The sequence below is a fragment of the Paramacrobiotus metropolitanus genome, unplaced genomic scaffold (genome assembly GCF_019649055.1).
Source record: "Paramacrobiotus metropolitanus isolate TYO unplaced genomic scaffold, Prichtersi_v1.0 Parri_scaffold0000006, whole genome shotgun sequence".
NCBI lineage: Eukaryota > Metazoa > Tardigrada > Eutardigrada > Parachela > Macrobiotidae > Paramacrobiotus > Paramacrobiotus metropolitanus.
Window position 1 is genome coordinate 2789098 of NW_026570226.1, and position 21894 is coordinate 2810991.

A 21894-nucleotide genomic window follows, 5' to 3' on the forward strand; every position below is an offset into this window, starting at 1 on the left:
GTTCGCTATCGCCGCCATGTGCGCTGATAAGATAAGCACTGTAATTATTTGGAAATGCTAATAATCAAAATACTGCGAGCGCATGATTTATTCAATAATGGATTTTTGTTCGGCATTCAAGGCGCTGTCATATCTTTCCCGCGGCGGCATTCATTGTAATTTGGTCTGATCAAGAGCCAATAATTTTGTCTAATTGCATTTCACAATAAGCATTGCCTGAAATCTGCTCTGGTTCTGCAAAGTACGAATCAAATTAATGGAAAGGATTTCCTTTAATTCGTTATACAAGCGCAATACGAGTTCTGTAATCGATCTGCGGTGGCACTTGCCAAGGAATACGCGTAATGGTAATAATTATTATTATTAACTGACAACGGTAGTACATTTTTCTTGTTCTGCTGGCTTGCTGTGATCTAAATGATAAACTCTGTTATTGGCGTATTTTACAGAAAGAAAAACTTTGAGCCACTGCTATTTTCAGAATGTGTGGGAATCAACCGTTTCTGATTGCCGAGCATCCAGCTCAACAGCAGTCTTATCTTTGCATCCTGCTTCTGATCAGTGATGGCGCTCCACCTAGTCGTTTACACGCTTACGCCAACCGATGAATGATTAATGTGAGGTCGATTAATGTGATGTGCTAAACAAGACTGAATACGATCCTGACAAAACGTTTGTACGAACCGCGGCCATCCGGTAATCCGCCGCCATACCTTCGTCCATGCTCCATCTGATGACCATCGCCACAAGAGAACGTCATCAGATTGTTAAAGATAATAACTATTATTTACTAGTATATCTCGTGATCTATCCACCGCTTAATTAAGCGGGTGTTGAGCGTGAAGTGGCAGCTGTGGATGTTGGTCATGGTTCGACCGGGTGCATTTCTTTGCAAGTTCGCCGGCCAAACTACACCCCTGATTCATAGCTACACGCATATCAGTAAGGGTCAATCTAACTGCGAAGCGCAATTACACATGGTGGCAAACGTAGTGTAATGGCCATCGTGCTAAGCGCTAACATCGCGCTGAATATGCGTTAGCTGCACCTTTACGTGCTCATCATCCGGACGGGCTTGTATTGTACATGGCCATTACAAAATAGCTGTCCCTTTACCGAAACACTGTTAAAGCACATAATGCATGGATCGCACATTCCCAACAGCAGAAGACTTGGAGAAATTCAATTTTATTAATTTTTCCGCGGTCGAGAAGATGCGATCATCAGGCACACGGGTTTGTGAGGCATCATATACCGAAAAAACAGCGATAAGACCGGAGACGTTTACGGTGCACATGTGCCTCGTGTTGGAGGAGCATGAAAGTTGGATGTCGTAGCAAAATACCGACAAAGACCGCTTGCGATCAGCAAATGCGTTCATTCCAATAATCCAGTGTATAACTGGATTTCGATTAACCGCGCAAACACCATGTCCGTATCTAATTTTTATGCTTGAGAGTAATAAGCGGCTGCGCACAAGCTCAGTATGGCTAAATAAGCACATGAACCGCATTTTCCGAATTTTGTGGGCATTTTCCGGTTCGTTGGGAGTTTACCCGGTCACGTATGGCATGCGTACCTTCCCTATATGTAATATGTAATTAGAATTCTGCGTTATCAATAAGCGAAATCGTTGCGCCGCAATTCTTCTGCAGTCAAAGTTCAACGCTCGAAGTCCAATGGCCTTTTCCACTTTAGCTTTGTTCTCAATCACTAGATACACCATACAGTATCGATAATTTTCCCTCGGATCAAAAGTAAACCCACAATTGAACGCTACATGCAACTAATATAGCGTCTTTACGCTTAGCCTAATTAAATTTATTCTTGTTTAAGCGCAAGGTATCCCCTTTATCAGCGGAAAAACACATATATCTACGGAAATCCAGATGGCAGTGTCTGTTATCATCTAATAAAATAAAGGGCAGCGCACTAATTAACGTAGAAACAGTTATTTACACCGATTTACAGTACTATCTTTTCCGCTTGACGGAGCCGGATGTACTGGATACAGCTGCCAGACTGGCCGCTGCTGACTACATAACTCGCAAAAAATCTGCCGATTGCGGGAATCGAACCCGCGTCCTCTATACTCTAAGGCCGAGAGAGGCACCACTAGGCTATCGGCGTACAGCCGAATATCGTGAGATATTCTCCGTACAGCCGGCAACCTAACGAACAGAGCCACGCTCCTAACACAGCCCACTGCGCCTTAAACATGACAGCACGAATTAAGCTTGCCAGAAAATGCACTGTGACAATGCAGTAATGCTCTGTAAAAAATCGTTCTCAGTCTGTTTTGCTTCATTTCTATGTTAAAAATGGTGTGCACAAAAACTAATTTATTTGCACAAAAGCAGCTGAGCGTATGCGGATTTCTAAGAAACCAGCGAAAGTCGGGGAGGTCAAAAATGATAGAATTCATAGCACATTTACTTTTTAATGTACGGTGAAGGCTTCCATGGGTCAGCCACTTTCCACCACAAGACCAGTGTTTTCATAGCAACGCGTGTATAAGAAAAGGGAACACCAAAACCGCTGTGCGCCCTCCTGATGAAAGATTTGCACCCGGTTCTTCTCCAGTCTGGCCACGGACAAGTCAAAGGATCCGTTGACCGGGCGCACGGTGTACTCCGTCCACATGGGATTCCCGTACACTTCCAAATACGTGGACATGGACATTTGCTGCAAGTACACTGTGTGTCTCAATTACTTTCAGCATCAAATCTCTTCAGCTTTCTCATTACAAGCTGCTAGAGAGAAATGACCCGGCACATGGTGCCATCATCCACAAATATGATGACATTCGCTCACACTGAAACGCTTTTTTTAGGAACGGAATGTTGTGTAACACTACCGGTTTTCGTGCCAATAAGTACCATTCATTTGGTTTCGCTCATTTGATTCCAGATCCTATGTATAACTGGTAAAATAAATTTGATTGGAGGATGCTATAAAACAGTGTGAAGAACTGTCGTTAAGTGCGCGCAAGTGAAAACTTCGGTACACACACGGCAATTTGCTACCATGAAGCAGCCATGGTCCTTGACAAACCTGAGGCGCGGCCCGATCTTGACGCGTCGGAGTGTTAAACGCAAACCGATGCACACGTAACACTCCAGACCCTTTATACGTCATCTGGAACTGCTGATCGGCTATCTGCCGGATTTCTTGAACAAATGGCGGCTCGGCTACACCTACATAAGAACCACCAGTTGAGGAATTACAGTATATCTCGGCTTTTACGATGAGGCAGGTAAATGGTGGAAGGAATTTAGAGTGGCGTGTTGTTCACATACTGCTGTTGATGTTTCTTAGCCGGCGCAACATCAGCGGAGACACAACGCGTCGAAACTGCGCGGAATGCTGGAGTTCTCTCCATTGCCCCTCGATCAGCACGTGATCGGCACACGTCAGGGTCGAAAAACCAAAAATATCTAAATTTTTATACTGCATAATAATTTTCGGCTAATGGTATGACATTTACCACATTCAGCGTTGGTAATGGTGTCGATGGATCCAAGGACATGCGAATGGTACGGTTGCGGGAAAATTGGCCGTTCTGATCCCTTTTGCATACGACTGCGTGCTATCACGGTAAAGGTAAGCTCTCCGTTGACGCCCATGGCGGCGGTAGTCTGCAGTGAATTCATCCGCGCTCATTACTGCTCGTGACCATGCGTCCATGCATTGCGTTCGTCGGCGTACCTGGATTATGTCTTTCTCAGGATGCAGTGACTGTTCGACGATCTCGCCAATTATTATCCGGAGAGAAATGTTGCGGCAACTCTCCTCCGCGATCACAACATCTCGGCTGTCCAGCTGCTTAAAAATTCGCAATCGCCGTGGAGTACCGCAGCTTTGATTATCCGCATCTGCCGAGAATTATAACAGCAAAGATATATTAACAAAGTTTTCCTAAGTCCTTTTTCATGCAGCATGCGCCGTTTTTACAGGACATGCCCGGGTCTGGTACGATAATTACGCGTTTGAGGACGTTTACGCTATATTGTTACGGGACTTGGCCAACACAGTACTTCCCTTAAAGCTTGTTTCTTCTGTTGAGAGGTACGCCACAAATGTGAGAAACTTGCTGCATACCGGTATCAAGGAATTTGAAATCCGTGGACGCTGCGGCGGTTACGATAGTCCGTACAGAGGGTGAGCAACCCACATTCGCACACTGCACAAACTGATTTTTTAAAACTTCCTTTCGTCTACAGCAACTTTTTCAAAAACATTACCCGATAGCCTGGTGTACTTTGTACTTGATAAATTTATCTGAGCTTAGTAAAGGATGTCTTTCAAAATCCAGGAAGAAAAACCTGGAGCGGGGTAGTAAAACAGTGCGTTTCAAAACTGGAATGCCTTTCGCAAAACAAATTCCTAAAAATCCCCCCTTATCGATCAGTACATACGAAATGCATTAAAATGTTACAGAATCAATGCTCTTTAAGACAATTGTAATTCGGTTTTGATCAAAGCCATGGTTGAGTTTTTCTGGACGTCGGCTCCCAAAACTGACCGGAGGTCCAGAAAACATCTGCCATTCTCTAACAAATTGTCCATTCGTCCTGAATTTCATAGAATATCTTCTACAAGCCTGTCTAAATCAATATTTGTTTATATCAAAGCGAATTCGGCATCGGCGGTTTTTTTTGCCACGAGTTTCCCACTGCATAAGCCAGACGCTGCATTGAAAGTGTAAATCCCCCATTTTTTAATACTTCTGTTTTTTTCCCTCGGGATCCTGAAAAAGGTTTTCACACAACTTTATACTTTTTCATATAGCCCTTAAAATCTAAAATTATAAACTGAATGTGACCGAAAAAATTCTTGCTTCATTTAACGATCATTTAAAAACAAAAATACAAAGTGAAACGTTTTGTCTGGGTTTTTTTCGCCGATCGCGGATACTTGTGGTCACTTTATGTCATGTGTGCGCAAAATCTTAATGGAAAATTAGTTGTTTTCCGTTCACAGAGCGCTAAGGAAAAAAACTGCATCAGCGGATTTAACAGGACTTGAGTCCAAAAGTTACAAATAATTTTCTACCAAAAGTGTGCCAATGTGGGTGGCTCACCCTCTGTATCTCCTCGAATGTACCGTGATACGGCCAGGGCACAGTGCGCTTATACACCAACGTCACTGTTTCATTGTTGACAGTTATATTCTGTGCAGTAAAAAATGTCAGATAATCCGTCGAAGCTTCTAAACACAGCGACAATAACCAAATTAAGACTGTATCAGCATGTACATTTTAGGCGGCCTTTCGTCCCACGATGAAACCGGTTTTTCAACCTTAACACATTAAACGGTTTTTGAACGCTGTATATTATGTCACCTGGGTTATCATGTTCCATTGCCAATCAAATGTCTCTAGGACTCTCTGCTTGGGGGCGTTGTCTCTGGCGCCCTCATATCGATGGTGAAGTGTGTGGACAGCGGTGTTGACTCGTCCATTGTAGCATTGAAATCCTGTTCGGACGCTACACACCAGTCGTTCCATAGCCGGTAAAAGATAATCTTGGATTGCTTACAAGGCCCGAAAGGGTATAGAGAGCGCCGCTCAGACAGACACCGTAGTGGTGCTCGACCAGCTGGGCACCGGAGGGTATGGCTGGACCGTACGCGTACGATATGGCGAACTGGTTCGGTTTGTGGTTCGCCATTTGCGTTACCGACATAACGCTATGGAAAGCACCGCTTAAACCTGCAAAGTACTGAAAGGTTTGTATCTGTAGTATGAAAACTGTGTCGCGTCTCCGTCGACGTACTGCGATTGACGGAGTCCATTTTGTCCAGAGTGCATTCGTCTGGATCGATCTGGAAGGCGCCCATAATGTACCAGCGCACAGCCAGCTGGTAGAAAGATGCCGGTTGTCCGTTGACGCTCTGCAAAATTGGAGGGTTTCTTTCCGCGCAGCAAAAAACACCGCACGTCCGGTAGACCGAACATTGATAGAATTACCTGGTAACGTACCACATCCATTCCTTTCTCCTTGGGAGCGAAAGCGATGCCGGTTTCCGTGATACCGCCAGCCGGATGGCTTTGTATGGTAGCATGGAGACTTGTGTTGACCATGGTGAACGTCACCTGTTGCAAGTTAAGAGAAGTGACCAGGAGTTTGTAACCAAACTAAACCTATGTAATCTCACCAAACCAGTTGTTCCACCGTACCTCTTTGATATTGCTGTTCGTCAAAGTGACCTCTGCGTTCAGTGCAAACGGAATACATCGTTGGAAAGAAATTACCGCCTTTGCGGTGTTTTGTAAAGTTAGGCAGTATTCGTAAGGATGCTCGGAAGTGGCATCTTTAGACAAAAATTCAAAGCTGCTTCCAGTTGATGAGCTGATGTTATTATCCGGGATATCTACCAGCAAATATATTACTAACAACCTTGATTCTTTTCGATTAGGTTCCCGTTACCAAAAACACTCCGTACTGCGCGCACGTGATCGATCGCATCCGCTCCCCTGCGGAAGGCTTGGAGGAATTCACGGGGCAGCCGGGTTTGTGAGGCACCACACCACGAGAGGATAGTGATTAGCCCTGAAAAGGTTATGGTTAAAAACTCATGATTGTTAAGCATCGAAGTTAAATATTATCGTTTTAAGAAAATACCAATAAAAAGCGCTTGTAATCGACGTTGTGCAGATAGTAATCCACCAGTGCCTTTCATTACAGTTACTCAGCAATGCACAACTTTGTTTCAGGAAACTGCTTAATCAGTGTATTGCATTTGTGTTTCTAAAAGCATGAAGTGGCTGATGAAACTGCTGTGTGAGGAATTCGGTGATGAACCTTTGCCGGGAATTTGCCCGTGAGTTGGAAATTCTTCGGTCACGGTATGCAGTTTGCGCCTCACTACACGTTATGCAAAATTCTCCGTTATCAGTGACCGGAATCGGTACACCGCTGTTACTCAGCAATCAAGGTTCAAACCACTGCTCAGTAGCGTTTTTTGTTTTAAATACGCTTCGAATCTGTTGCACTTAATAACAGCACTTATTCCAGATTTTAAAAAGCCGTTGGTTTCAAATGTAATAGATATGTGTTTTAAATATTTTTTTAAAATATAATGTCTGTAATTGGAACGTCTTGCTTTTCATGAAACCGAAGGACTGTACGATTAACCACATTCTGTCTCTTTTTACGTACGCACAAAAGTCATAAAATCCGTCTTGGTGAACGGAAACATTTATCCAAAGTCAGATCACCGTGCCTGGTACTTTTATCGGAAGCGCATCCGCACAAGCAATCCATGCGTAGCTGTTTACACTGTACTTTCAGCTTGACGGAGCCGAAAAATTGCACAAGCGACGAAAAATTCAAATTTCGGCTTAACAGACAATGCGCAGTGATACTCGGTAAAAATCGTTTTCGTTTGCTTGATCGCATTTCCTTGTTACAGTGACGTGCGAAGCGACCGGGTATGTTACATGCATCGCCGGTCTCATATACCATGCACAGGACAATAAGGTCACTCTTTGTTTCAGTTTAGCTTATTGAAATGTTGCGTCAAACTGGGCGGTTAATTACCGGCAACGAAAGCCTCTTCACAAAGCCGGTTTGACGTCTTTCCGGTTATTAGATGCTTCAGCTACGTCCGGATGCTTTCATCCCGTTCACGTGATGCACTTATCTCAACAGCGCGCACACCACTTGTATTAATCGGATTGTTTGCAAAGCTTAATAAGCTCCGGTATCCGGCAATCTCGGCTGGATTGTTGGCAGATTTGAGCGCGGCGGAATCTGCTGATAAATCCCAGGTTTCTAGATAAAATCGCGGTAGAAGTCAACGTCTAACAGATTTTGTCAGCATATTATGGCACCAGTTCGCTTATTTTGCACACGCAGTGCCGGTCTGATTATTTTGCTTGGTTGTTTAGCGTGGAGGTGCGAAGGACGGGCATGGTTCCGTAATCCGCTAAGACATTCCAGCGCAGTCTTGCCGTCGCTGAAAGGTTCTGCTCAACACACCAGGCATCGAAAAACTGTGGTAAGACACGTAATCATTTTGTTCTTTTTAAGGAACTGATGTTTAATGCTTTCTAGCAGTTTTGTGACTGCTTTAAACGCACGTGTGTTAAAATATTTGTTTACGATTTTGTTGCCGACGGAGCGTTTCCGGCAGAAGTGGCTTGATAAAAATTATTATCGTTATTCCGATTCTGATGTTTTATTTCTGATGAAATTTATTTAAACTGGGATGATAAAATCTAAGCAGGACCGGTAAAGCTGAAAAATGTGGGAAAGTGTGAACTTTTGTGACCTTTACATAAATTTCCCAGCCGTCGTATTTAGAGACGCAATATCGATCCATGACGAGCTGATTCCGGAATTCGTGTTGAGACGCTCTTGTTACATTGTAATAACAGGTACATTTTAATAGGCTTTATATCCCGGCAAAATGGCGCCGCTGCTGCTTTATCAACCGGTGAGCCGCTTCACTGGAACCCCAGAAGCTGCGTTCACTAAGCCGGACGGTAACCCAGGCTTTCGCGGCGCTCAAGTGCCGGTTAAGCGCAACTGCCGTTGGGCTCCCAGTGTCAGCCACATGGGATACGCTTTCCTGTGAACACTCGAGACGCCACACATTAAGCTATGTCCAATCAATCCAACTGAAAAGCAAAAGGCTGATGCGTCCGCCACACCCGGCGAGTGGAATAATAACATTTCAGTATTACAGTTATGTTTTCCGTTAAACCGTTATGAAATATTAACAAAACACAACTGAGCAAAATATAAAAAAAGTGCAGAATGATAGTTATCATACTTACGTAAGGTATCATGTTCATGGCAGGTGATGGTGTTTTCTTAAACTACTGTTCTGTTTTAGCTTATTTTTTTTACTCTTGTTAGCAATCAGCCTTTCGTTTTAGTTGATTCTGTACTGTTCGCTGCAATAAATACATTGCGGTGCAGCATAATACTGTAGTGTGCAGTGAGAAAGCTATACGCAAGCAGACGATCTCTTTATTTCCGGTGCGAGTGCAAAGTAAATCATTGATCCATAAGGAAATCGTTACTTGTAAGGATCGATCGAAACTGATTGTAGAGATTTCAGTAACAACGCACGTTAATTACTGATAACTAAGGAAAAGAAAGGAGTCTTGACGCGGTTCCGACATTCTGATTTCTACAGGTCGGTGTTTCCTTTCTTAGATTCCCAGTGCATCGGAGCGCATTTGTCTTGAAGCGGCTTCTTGCCAGTGATACGTGTTCTTTTAGCTTGCAAATACATAAAACAAAATGCAGGTAGTGTCATTCATGTGTTTAATATAATTACTTCTTTCAAAAATTAATCTGTTTGGTGCATACTGAAACAAACCAGTAAAAAGTAACACAAACAATATTGTACGAGTAAGCAGGAAAATCTAAAATGCGTACATTAAAAAATTAGCAAAATGTTTTGTCTAACATTTTGGAAAAATGATCACCACTTATTAACTGCAGCGTCAAATTACGAAATCGATCGTGTTGAGATTCAATAAATTGTTATGTATTATGACAATAACGTGCTATATCACATATACCTTGAGTTTACCTGGTTGCGGAAATTGCTGCATTATCTTTAAACGTAATAGTTATTGTGGAACAATCACGCTTGACTGGACTTTATCAAACTTCCGTCCCAATTTGTTCGCGCAATGATAATAAAATCATTGATTTTATGATGTGCACTTCTTCTACGACCTACGAGTATCTAATGACAGGAAATAATGTTATCGATGGAGCTGAGAAGTCGATTTTATGCCATTTGTTTCCACAGACTTATGACGAAAACGCTTACCATTACGATAAGAGGGGAAACAAAATCTCCTGCACTGACACGATAAAAGACATTTCTTGCGATTTCAGCGAGTACTACAACAATTAACGCTTTGTTAACATTTCCATGAAAGCATCATGGAGCGTCACATAATGCCATGGAAAGCCTTTTTCTCCGTCTTCTTCTTTCCCGGTAACAACGAATCATCGCTAGTAGCACTTAGATATCTAGAGCAGACCAACCATGACTACAGTAATACTATGTTGTAGGGATTTTCTGCCATTCATTGGCACTATCACAACCGGAGCTTAACAGGCAAACCAAAAACAAATGCAACTATTTGGAAGAGTGTTATACTTGGACTTCTCTGCCTTCCGGCAATGCGCTGAACTGTGATATGGACGGCGTTCCGCAGACCAACCCCACCGCAGTTCTGGATCCTTGTCCCGGCTGGTTCCGCACGTATGTGCTGTATCCGTATGGTTTCCAGATCCTTCCAAGCGAAATAGACGCCGTACCCGAAGAGAAGCGGTACTCCCAGTTTGCGCGGTCGAAATGCTACGTCAAAGCTGCTCCCAATTCCGTCTACCCGAATATAAAATCAGCCGCAATGCGATCAGCTGTATTGCGACCGAATGGATGCGTTAAACTGCAAACGACGTTCTGGTACCGGATGTCTGCTGCGCCGATCCTCACTGGTGACCGCAACAAAGATTACTTTCTGGAGTTGGTAGTGCACCATTCCGCGGATAATGCACCTGGTTTCATCCCGAACTGGCAGATCTGGGGCAGCTCAAGTGATTACGCTGCCTTTCCCGGTCCGAATGAGTGGACAAGGGTCCAAACAGAATACGCAGACGATCAGTTTACTCTCAACTTCTACGCGCATCACGGTGACACTTGTAACACCACGTCCATCGATATAGACAGCATCGACACCAAAATAGCAGGTAGTTGCCATAAATATTGTGTATCTGACAGCGGTTATTTATGCAAAAATGTTGCTTGTCTTAAAAACAAGATTTGCAGTCCCATCGACTTCCTGTACTGTAATGCCATCAGTGTCTACCATACAGGAAGTGAGCGCAACTGCCTTGCCGGACATCACTACTCTAGGTACTATAATGTTATTCTCTGCAAGCCTTCCATCAATAGCGGTAGTAGTTTTTTTGGTAGAGTCTGTTGATCTTTATCTTAGCCGCGGCTGCGTTCACAACCGTTACACAACCGGCCACCGCACAGCACTGCGAATTCGCTCCAGCCGTCGTCGCCCGTTGCCTTAACGGCAAAGTTACCATGCCCGCAGTGGAACCTGAGCTGAGCGACGCCAGCGAAGCCGTGTATGCCGGTGACAACACGTACCTGTGTCGGACACATTTGCACAGCTTGCATGCATGGCTCTTGGAACAGGCTGCGAAGACGGTTCCTCACCCACCACCGAATTCGTTCACCACGGTCAACTGCCAGCGAGGAGCGCTGCAGTTCTCAGCGTCGGACCCGGACACTGCACTGTCCACAGGTTTGCAGTTCCGGGCGGCATCGGTGGATGCAAAATGCCGAAACATTTTTGCCGGATTTTTAACACAATTGGCGTTGCTACGCATGGGCATGTAAACCGGTTTTGTAGCAACGGTTTTGTCCCGCGATTGAATGATCTTTTTAAACTGTGTGACCGTACTGGCTCAGTTTTATCCTTATCGGTATCAACTTGCCGTCCCACTGTGCTACAGTCTGTATACAACGGGAAGATAATAAAAGCTGATTTTATGATGAGCACACCTGTTATCTGGTTTGCGAATTGTTATTCCATTAGTTGAGAGACCGATTTTATGACATTTGTTTCTAAAGGCTTATGACGAAAAACCTTGCAGTTGCGATAAGAGGCGAAAGGAAACGTCGCGTTTTGACGACATGATAGAATAATATTAAAGTTATGACACTGGCTTTAGTGATGTCCCAGTTACAGATTTTTCAACATTCTTGTGAACAGATGGAGCACCACAGAATACTAAGGAGAATTGTTTTCTCTACATTCTGCCTTACCAGTAAATATACTAATCCTCAACGGAAATGCATAAATATATTTATGCATTATTGCTATGTTTTAGACGTTCTATGCAGTCCCTTGGCACCTGCACAACAGGAACCTGAACCTCCATTACGAACCAGGAGTAGCTGCGGATATCCGGAACAGTGTTATGAATGGACTTTACTGCCTACCGGCAGCGATACATTGAGCTGTGATTTTGACAGCGTCCAACAGACCAGTCCCAACGCACTGCTGGATCCTTGTCCCGGCTGGCTCCGGGCATTTTCACTCTATCCGTACCGGTCCGAGATCCTTCCAAACACGATAGGGATACCTTATTCTCAGTTCGCGCAGTCCAAATGCTACGTCAAAGCCGCCCTCAATTCCGTATACCCAGACAGAAAGTCGGCTACCATGAGATCGGCTGTATTCCGACCGAATGGATGCGTTAAACTGCGAACTTCTTTCTGGTACCGGATGTCTGCAGCGCCGATTCTTACGGGTGACCATGATAAAGATTACTTTCTGGAGTTGGTTGTGCATCATTCGGCAGATAATGCACCGGGCTTCATCCCGACCTGGCAGATTTGGGGCAGCACCAGCGATTACGCCACCTTTCCCGGGCCCAATGTGTGGGCAAGGGTCCTAGCGGAATACGATGCGGACGACCAGTTCACTTTGAACTTTTATGCGCATCACGGTGACACCTGCAATACGACATGGATCGATTTGGACGGCATAGACACGAGAATAGCGAGTAAAATTTTTTAGGCTTGAGATTTCGACTTGACTAACCCAGAAAGGTTTAAATTTTTGTTTTCCAGTGCCGACCGAGTGCGCCACTACAACGGTTTTCCCAACCACTGAAACCACCGAGACTTCCGTTTTCTTACCAGATACTACTCCGAGTACCGAAACAACGATTACTTTTGACAACAGCACGAGCAACCTGATACCCATCAGCAATTGTCCACTTCCGTGGCCGTGCTATGGATGGATAACCATAAGGTCATGCGACATGGGGACGGTAGCTCAAGCAGATAACTCTGTCACCGGTATTATGGGGTGCTCTACTCCTCCAACTGTTACTTGGTACCGCGGCTATAGATACTACCCATATCAGTTTGATTTGCTCAAAAACAACACCGGTGCTGGTGAGTACGAGATCTTAAATTACGAGCACAAAAGTCTCAGAAGAGAAATATTATGGTAACGACAAACAAGTACACCACACAGAATTCGTTGTTCCATTTTTAGGGGACATATTTGCCGTGTCACGTTGCACCAGGAGGTCGACCGGGTTAACACCCGGCCGAGAGGAAGCCGTGGCTGTCCTGCGTGGACCAATCATCGTCTCCACCGCCTGTATCGTTTACCGTGTCAAGTTTTGGTATCGACTTTCCGATTACCCCGTAATTAATCCAGCTAATCCACGGGACGAATTCGTCCTGAAGGTTTTCGTGGAAGACAATGGACAAGCCTTTCCTAATGATCACATATGGGGCACAGCGGACGACTATACCGGCGTGAATCCTAATCAGTGGCACTTTGGCCAAGCGATTTTCGGCCGCGACAGAGGCGAACAGTTCACCGTCAACTTCCTAGCATACCACAATGACGGCTGTGAGCTGAGCCTAAAAACCATTGCTCTGGATACCATTCAAATTGAGAACGGTAAAATATGGTGGTGAATGTCGTATGTATCGGTAGGTATAAATATCGTCTCACAGCATGCTAACTGTTTTCATAACGAAGCAAAATCTCCTTACAGCGGTGAGCGTTCCTTATGGCTCGGGTTTCTGCACGACGACCACTCCGACTTCAGTAACCACTTCCCAATCTAAAGAAACCACAGCACCGCCCACTCAACTGTTCACAACGCCAATGTCACCGCAGTCCAGCAGCGTCACTCCCGTATCACAGTATTGTGAATTCGGTCCCGCCATTATCACTCGCTGCTCCAACGGCACAGTTACAATGCCCGCAGTGCACCCTGATTTGAGTGAGGCCAGCGACGCCGTGTTTGATGGTGACAACACGTACCTGTGTCGAACACATTTGCGCAACTTGCATGCATGGCTACTGGAACAGGCTGCGAGGACGGTTCCTCACCAACCACCGCACTCGTTCACCACCGTCAGCTGTCAACGAGGAGCGCTGCAGTTTTCCGCGTCCGACCCGGATACTGCACAATCCACCGGTTTACAATTCCGGGCGGCTACGGTGGATTTAAAATGTCGAATTATTTTTGCTGGGTTCTTAACGCAGTTGTCATCGTTTAGCAATAACTTGTAATTCGACGCAGGCTTGCGGCGTGCGCCCGGCTATTCCGAGTGTTGTTGTGTATTGGAAACTAGTTTGATTGTTTCACGGAAAACAGGTTTTCTCGTATGCCACCGGTTTTTGAAAAGCTTTTCGCTTTTTAATTCGATTCCTGTGAAATCTTGAATTCTAAGGTGGTGAAACAAACGAATATTAATTAATAGTAATTAACAACACACCAAAATTTCTGGTACGGGCGCCAGCAGTCATGCTTCTGAAATTTAAAGGAAGGCAAAAACAAAGTCTTGCGGCATATTGTTAGTAATGCCACCTGTTCAAACAGGAGCGACTTTGGAAACAAAAACACATTGGATCAGCTCATAATCTCACTGGCCACCATGGCACATTAATAGTAAACGATCCCGTTATAGCCGTTAAAGTCCGGAAATTATACCCACGCCGTGGCTCACATCCGACTGTTGTATTTATTGCTGCTTATGCTCTTAGAACTCCGACCTGAAATTATCCCTTGGAAGATGATAATGTACACCGCCTGCGATCCACAGGCGACAGTCAGCAATAGGACGAAGATGTACTGCAGCGTCTGGTCAACGAAGCAGGAGAAGAGCACCAGCCACACGCTCAACCAGATCAACCCCATCAAACCGGTATTAATAATCACGCCGTACAACCTATGCTTGACAGAATCGGCATCTTTCCCTTCAGCATTTTCACCGACTGAAAGCCCTTTCCGACGCTTCCTCAAGGCTAATAAAAGCAGAAACATCACACAACGAAATTCTTAATTTACAGGAAAAGAAGTTGGCGCAAATTTAATAGGCTGGCTTGACTTACTGTAAATATACGCTAGCACCGCAGCGATGTTCAGTACCCCGGCAGCTGATAGTGGCACAATGAAAGTCACCCAGGGAATCCATAGATGATCGCCGTTCAGCCAACACCTACTCGCAAATAGCACTACACAAAGATGTTTCGATTCTGCATCGAAATCGAAACATCGCTGGGATGTTTCGACTGCGCAAAGTATTATTAAGGTTTTTGTTACCATTTCTCATGGTCTGCATAACCGTAACCACCAAGAGATATGGTAAATGTCTCAGAAAAATGCGGCATGGAGGCGAGAAGCGGAAACACGCTGGGAACAACTACAACATAATAAAGAAGAGCTATACAGTTAGCCGAACGCGCCTACAGGCGTACAGAAAACCAAAGAAACAGCACAGACTTGTCGCGGCAAACCAAGTTTTCACTCTAAATGCATGATACGTGTCTCCTGGCAGGTGATGTCGTCTCCCGTACTGTTCGGGATACAATATGACTTGAATAAGTTGAGCGGTTTGAACCGCTGTCCATCCAGTGCTCATCAGCGCAAACCAGTGCACCAAGATGCCACTTGCCAGGCAGAATTTTTGTCCGCACAATACAGGCGCGTAAACGATTAACTGGGAAAAAATCGTGAAGAGATACATTCCAAACAGCGCTATCCACAAACCCATCCGTGTAAACGTCACTTTCGTCGCAAATAACACTACGCCGCAAAATTCTGGCCCTACAAAAGTTTCACAGTTTCCGAAAATTCTAAGGAAATATGTAATACGATACACCCAAACAAGAAAACAATACTACCCACATTACGATGAACAGAGCAAAAAGGCAACATGCTGCCGCCACGATTGTCGTTGCTGTCGTCACAACGGCTAAATCCAGTGTAAGTGGTTTATCCTTGGGAATGAATGATCTCGACAAACTGCCGCACAGCGTCAACAGTAGGGAGAAAGGCGTTAAATGATCGCAGGTGCATTCCACGGTTGTACTGTCCCATTTGGCCTGTTTAGCAATCATCCGGCAACCGTCTTCAGACCACTGCTTTGAGGTATAGTTGAGGGAGGTACATTGGTGTTGCCTCCTTGCTCCGGATGGGTACTGAAAGCATTACAGTGTGCGGCGCAGATACAATAAACGTATTTAAATGTCTTTACGACTTACTTCAAACAGAATATCCACATTGTGTCGAATGGTGATTATATCTTTCCTATTAAGTCTGTAGCCCAATGATGCCAGTAGAACTATCGGGCTTGACCTTTCGCTCAGCTCATTTGTTGGAACGTACTTAGCAAATTTGAATGACTGCATAGCAGACAGCGAAAGGGAGAACTTTGCTGGTGTCGCATTCACAGCTTGTCCTGTTAAAAGAATTAGTTTCCTTACATAATCCTTAGCTATTCTGAACTAATTTTCGATGAAGAGTCTAGCGTATTACGAAATTAGTAAGTCGTGCATTTTCCCGTCGAACTCGTAGAGTGACCATAAAATCAACCGAGCAAAAAAAAACTGTAGTAGCTTACGTAAATCTTCAAAGGCTTCTTGCAGCGCTTCCGTTTTAAACTCAATACTGGCCACGGATGCGGACTTGCCATCCGCCAAAACCGTAATTCCCGTTTCTCGAATGAACCCATTGACTTCCATTTTTGTCGTGAAATTAAATTGTTCAAACCGGGATGAACCATTGATCAGCACTGCATGGACATGTGCCACAGAAAACGAGCTGTTGAACATGTATGGTTCGTCGTTCGGTGGCAAATTTTTGTACACATCTTCCAGTGCTTGGTAGATGGTCGCTGCCGCGTCGTACCCATCGTTGTTGGTTTCCGGTGCTTTCAGTTTTCCCGTCACCTCCGCGATAAGTATTTGGTCGACGATCTCCAGAAGTGCGTCAACTGCCTTTTCTTGTGCACTTTCCGGTAAGCCTGGTGGTATTTCGGTTTCAGCAAACTCGTGGAAAAAATTTGCGATTGTCAAGACATCGTGGAAACCGAGGTAGACAGAGTTATTTCTGACCGCTGTCTGAATGATGTTGAGCACGTTGTGTGGAGACTGTGAATAGTAGATGATGCTGTCCGGATACGAGCTCTTATTGGTGACTTTCTGCAGTTCCGCAGAAACAGAAGACAATAAATTTATTGGAGACGTTACCGCACTTCTGGTTGTCGAGAGTGCTGTCGTGGTGGGTGCAATGGTTGACTTTGTACAATTATTTACTGTAAAAGAAAGTAACCCAACTAAAACTAAGGGTTATTGTAATTAATTAATACGGAGTCGTAACTCGGAAGCACTCTAATCGAAATTTTCAGCAGCATAACGTTAAAAATTCGTCTACTGCTAACCTTCAAAAATTTCAATGGCATCCAGCGCTAAGGCTGTAGCACCGGGCTGATCCGGCTGACATTTCCCTGTGTGGTGTGAAAGGAAAGAAAAACTCACAAACGGAGAAATATTTCCTGATGCATTCCAGTCATGGGGTTTGTAGTCCAACGCGTTTATCTCCCCGTAATGCCATTCGTCAGGAGTGGGAGATTCATAAGCTTCACCCACCCAAAGCACCCACATACTGATCATTTGATCCATATTCCCTTGGTAATCGTAATAATCTATGAGCACATTGAGCATATCATCGAGCAAGGTAATATTTCCTGCCCCGAAAGACAGGCGATACCAGTACGAGAGCATCAAAGAGCGATCAGGTTCTGGTGGATAATAAACTGGCGCGGTGGTCAGTAACGCCATAAGATCGTAGGAAGAAGCATCCACCGGTGAAGTGTCTGAAGTTGGGTTCATGGTGCAACGCGAAACAGCCATCACGCCATCTAAGAACAGTAAAGGCGAACACTTTGTTTGGCACCTTGTTTAGCGCTAGGAACGTTGAGTTTCAACGGGAAAGCAGTGCCCAACAAGACGTACCGCTCTCGCTGTCGAAACCGTCGGCCGATTGAATTAAATCAAACTGATAGACTCCATAGGGACTATAGATGCCGGTATCGTTGTAGTTACGACGATACCATGTACCTCCCGGCTGTTGCGAGCAGGCCTCAATGACAGCGCTGGAGTTGTCCGGCTGGGCTTCGGTCCCCATATCGCATGACGCCAGCAATTCCATACTGTAATAACACTCTGTTGATAGCAGAGGGTCCGCTGAAGCATTGCTGGATACGACTGGCTGGTCAACTGAGAGAGCAGCTGCAATAATCAGCAGAAGTATGTGATACAGCTGATATAGGAACGAAATAGCATAACCATTTCTAAGAAAAAGGGAGCACTGTAAACTCGGCACGGGTGCTTAAATTTGCAAGTCCTTCATCGCTAACATGTGCGGTTTAACCAATAATTTATCCTTGAATTTATTTTTGTGGAACAGAGAGCCATACCGAATAACAAGAATGTGGAAAGGTATCTAACACACATGCCGGGATGAGTCAACAGGGAATTAAGCGGCCTCGAAAGCATTGATATTGATAGCTGCATCTGAGGTAAAAACACGATAGATTTGTGCATCACAAAGTGCATTGGAAAATATCGTGCTGCGAATATTTGTTCTAGAAATTATAATAACGTTCAGAACACTGGGTCCATTCCACACGATTCCTCGCGCAACCCAGGTAGCAATTTCCCATCATCTCGCAAGGAGTTATGTATTTAGGATTACCACAGTTGGGGCTTTCTCTTCAAATCTTTTTAGAAAGTGGTAATATGAGGATGTTGTGATGTACTGTAACCTTGCGGTTGGCAACGGTATGGTTGCCAACCTAGATGTACGTACGCAGGTCACTATTTGACCATCAGTTGACTGCCGGCGATGATGAAGTAAAGTTGTATTTTTATGAATACATGACATTGGCGTGAAGGCCTAAGATCATTTAAAAGGCAACTATGTCTACGCCTACGGGTGATACTAGCAGTGCCGCACGGCCTCCATCACTATCCGCAGCCACTGCTGCTGCCGGAGCGGAAGCGGGAAAGGGACAACAATTATTAAGGATTGTGCCGTTTGACCCCGCCACGATGGAATGGCCGTACTGGAAGCTGAGATTGAAGAATCATCTCTTCCTGATCAAAGTACCGACGGATTACCATGTGGCTTTTCTTCTGGATGCCCTGAGTCCGGAGCCATTCGAACTTTTGGCAAAGATGTGCAAGCCGCAAGAACCGATGGATTTACCGATCGCCGACCTATACGCACGCCTGGATTCTGCTTACACGGTACCGACAATGTGGATCGCCCAGTGGGTGAAATTCTTTAGTACAAAGCAGAAGCCAGAAGCGACCTTGATCCAGTTCTCGTGTGACCTTCGGGCGAAGGCGGAGACATGTAACTTTCCGGACGACGTAAGGGAGAAGAATATGATTGCAGCATTCGTCATGGGGCTGAAAGATGAAGTGGCGACGAAGAAGCTCTGTACAAAGTCGTTGGCAACACTTCAGGACGCCTTGAATGCTGCCATTGAAATAGAAATGACCAGAAAAGAGTTGCAAATGGACGATATGAAAACTGAAGTCTACAAGATTTCCCAGAAAGGAAGGAAGAACAGTCAGGGTGCCGGGAAAGAGTGTTACCGGTGTGGCCGCCGCAACCATTCCCCGGGCAGCTGTTACTTCCGCGACAAGCGGTGCAACACTTGTGACGAAAAGGGCATTCGTCCCGGAAGTGTCCCGAGCGAACGAGTAACAAGTACATTTCCGCCGAGGAGCGAAGGCCATACGACATCCTGTAACTTTGAGCTCCAGTCGGGATGAACGCATGGAAAGCGCCGGCGAGTAAAGTTTACCATGTTGATGTATTAATTTGTACGTTTGTACGACTAAGGTCATAACCTTTTTTTTCTTTTTTTTTATAAGAAAGAAAGGTGTGATGTACTGTAACCTTGCGGTTGGCAACGGTATGGTTGCCAACCTAGATGTACGTACGCAGGTCACTATTTGACCATCAGTTGACTGCCGGCGATGATGAAGTAAAGTTGTATTTTTATGAATACATGACAGATGTGAACATTAATGATGATGTGATCGCCTTCACAATTACTAAGTGCAATTGGTGGTTGATTACAGTATTTTCGTTAAGACTTTCCCAGGTTAAGAAATCGTCAAGATCATAGAAAATAGTTATGCTGCTAAGTGCTAGCGGTAATCTTTGCAGCCGCATAAAGCAAATACTTCCGCAGCTATGATAAAATACTGTAAATACAGAAATCATATATGATGTATCTAGCTTTCGCGTACGGTATCGTTGTATTGTATCTTTCGTACACGCAGTCATAACTGATAAGAAATAAGAGCCGAGATATAGATGCTTTTTTGGCTTTCTATTGTAAATATTGCTAAACGGTTTTAGCGAGAATAGCGTTTACTTTTCGACAATAGGACAGCCGACAGCGGGAAACTAAACGTAGATTGGCAACGTAGACGTAGTAAACGTAGATTAGACTGACGTTCCACCATTGTCTGATGCGTCAACCGCAGCGCGTGCGCTTTGTGTTCCAAGAAGCTCAGACTCCCGAGTGGATGACTGTGCCAATGAAGATGGTAACTCTCTGCTCGTATGTTTGTAATGATTATGGGTAACACCGTCACGTTCGTAAGTATTGCAAGGTTTTGATATCTTCACAACAGCGCTAATACCGAGCAACAACTAGCTATTATAAAAGGAAGGAGGCTGCCAAACGTAGCAATCAATGGCAGAGTACATACGGACATACCGTACATAGCGCTGAACTCGGGCAAGGTCAGTTATAATATCTAAGTGAATACGTATCTGTAAATTGTCAGTACTGCAAGGACATCAAACACATGATAGCTAGTCTTCGCTTGTATAGTTTTACGTGACCACTTTGATCCATAAACAGCGCTGTTACAAAATAGTAGTATCTGGCTCATTAAGAACGAGTGACAGTTCAGAAACGAAAGACACGAGTTCAGCCTCTATTGGTCCTAATATTGATACGTATGTCAGCCAGTACGATGAACTGCAACGGAAGATGACCGATTCCGGTCTAGGACATCCGGCCCAGAATTCAACTCAAGCGTCTTTATCTCGTACGTCTTCTTGCTGCTTTTACTGTTATAACAAATATTACCATCTTATAGCAGCGTTGCTGTAAATAGTACAGCTTGAAGGCAAAAACTATACTGTATCTTGAGATTGTCGACCGGAGCGAAGCGAAGGTCCTCTTAATTCAACACCAATGCATTCGTTGATTTCTGTCCGTTACGGAACTTCGTTACGGAAGTGCGTTACGGAAGTAACAGTGTGACGTCACCGCAGCCGACAGCGATGACGTCATCGCTGGCCACCGTGACGTAACGGCTCTATAGAGGGGCACTGCAGTCATTGATTTCTGTCCGTTACGGAACTGCGTGACGAAAGTAACGCCGTGACGTCGCGGTGTGACAGTGCGTCAAGCCGCGGCGTCCGTCCGCGGATGTTGTTTTGTTGCCTGCTCGGAAATAAGTTCTTGTAGATATAATTTTAGAATGCCTACAGGCACCCTTTTTGCACCCACTTAGGCTACAGGCACCCCTTCTCGATTAATTTATTTCCTGCACCCCGTCGCGTGCGAAAGCCAGAGGCAGCCCCCATTGTCCGCTGCTAAGTTTTAAGGTCGAATTTTCTTTACCTTTGGGAATTTCGCCTGCTCATACGGTTTAACTTGCCGCCACATTACACCCGGCAGAGATAGGTTGAAGCCAGAAGGGTGTGCAAACCGGTTTTGTATGTCCAAACTTGCAGAACTTCCGCCTAAACGATTCGTAAAGGCACTATGTGTCCAGGTACTGCATGGCGCAGATCAGTTTATTTTGTCTCATAAGCGATAATATTATGAGACAAAACGTCTTTGGGAACCAAAAAACTGTCAAAAAATCTTTGTTACACCTCCGGAAAAAAAATAAAATGTGCGCCTTTCCCCTGAATAAACGAGGTTCAAGATCCATCTAATAGAAATGGGGCGCCTGTATTAAAATAGGGTGCAAAAGTC

The 21894-nt window shown here is 44.8% G+C and overlaps 3 protein-coding genes across 3 annotated transcripts; all 3 read left to right on the forward strand.

Moving 5' to 3' along the window:
• The first annotated feature begins 9791 nt into the window (after positions 1-9791).
• LOC129581616 (uncharacterized) lies at positions 9792-11547 on the forward strand. Its single transcript, XM_055472806.1, has 4 exons — positions 9792-9969; positions 10047-10727; positions 10807-10893; positions 10976-11547. The coding sequence occupies exons 1-4, from the start codon at positions 9915-9917 to the stop codon at positions 11389-11391; spliced, it is 1239 nt and encodes a 412-aa protein (XP_055328781.1). The 5' UTR covers positions 9792-9914; the 3' UTR covers positions 11392-11547.
• A 58-nt stretch (positions 11548-11605) lies between these two features.
• On the forward strand, positions 11606-14297 carry LOC129581615 (uncharacterized). The gene is made up of 5 exons (XM_055472805.1): positions 11606-11822; positions 11886-12563; positions 12631-12960; positions 13064-13480; positions 13578-14297. Exons 1-5 carry the CDS (start codon positions 11711-11713, stop codon positions 14099-14101), a joined length of 2061 nt encoding a protein of 686 aa, XP_055328780.1. The 5' UTR covers positions 11606-11710; the 3' UTR covers positions 14102-14297.
• Positions 14298-18793: 4496 nt separating this feature from the next.
• On the forward strand, positions 18794-19657 carry LOC129581719 (uncharacterized). The gene has a single exon (XM_055472933.1). The coding sequence runs from the start codon at positions 18794-18796 to the stop codon at positions 19655-19657; it is 864 nt and encodes a 287-aa protein (XP_055328908.1).
• The last annotated feature ends 2237 nt before the right edge of the window (positions 19658-21894 follow it).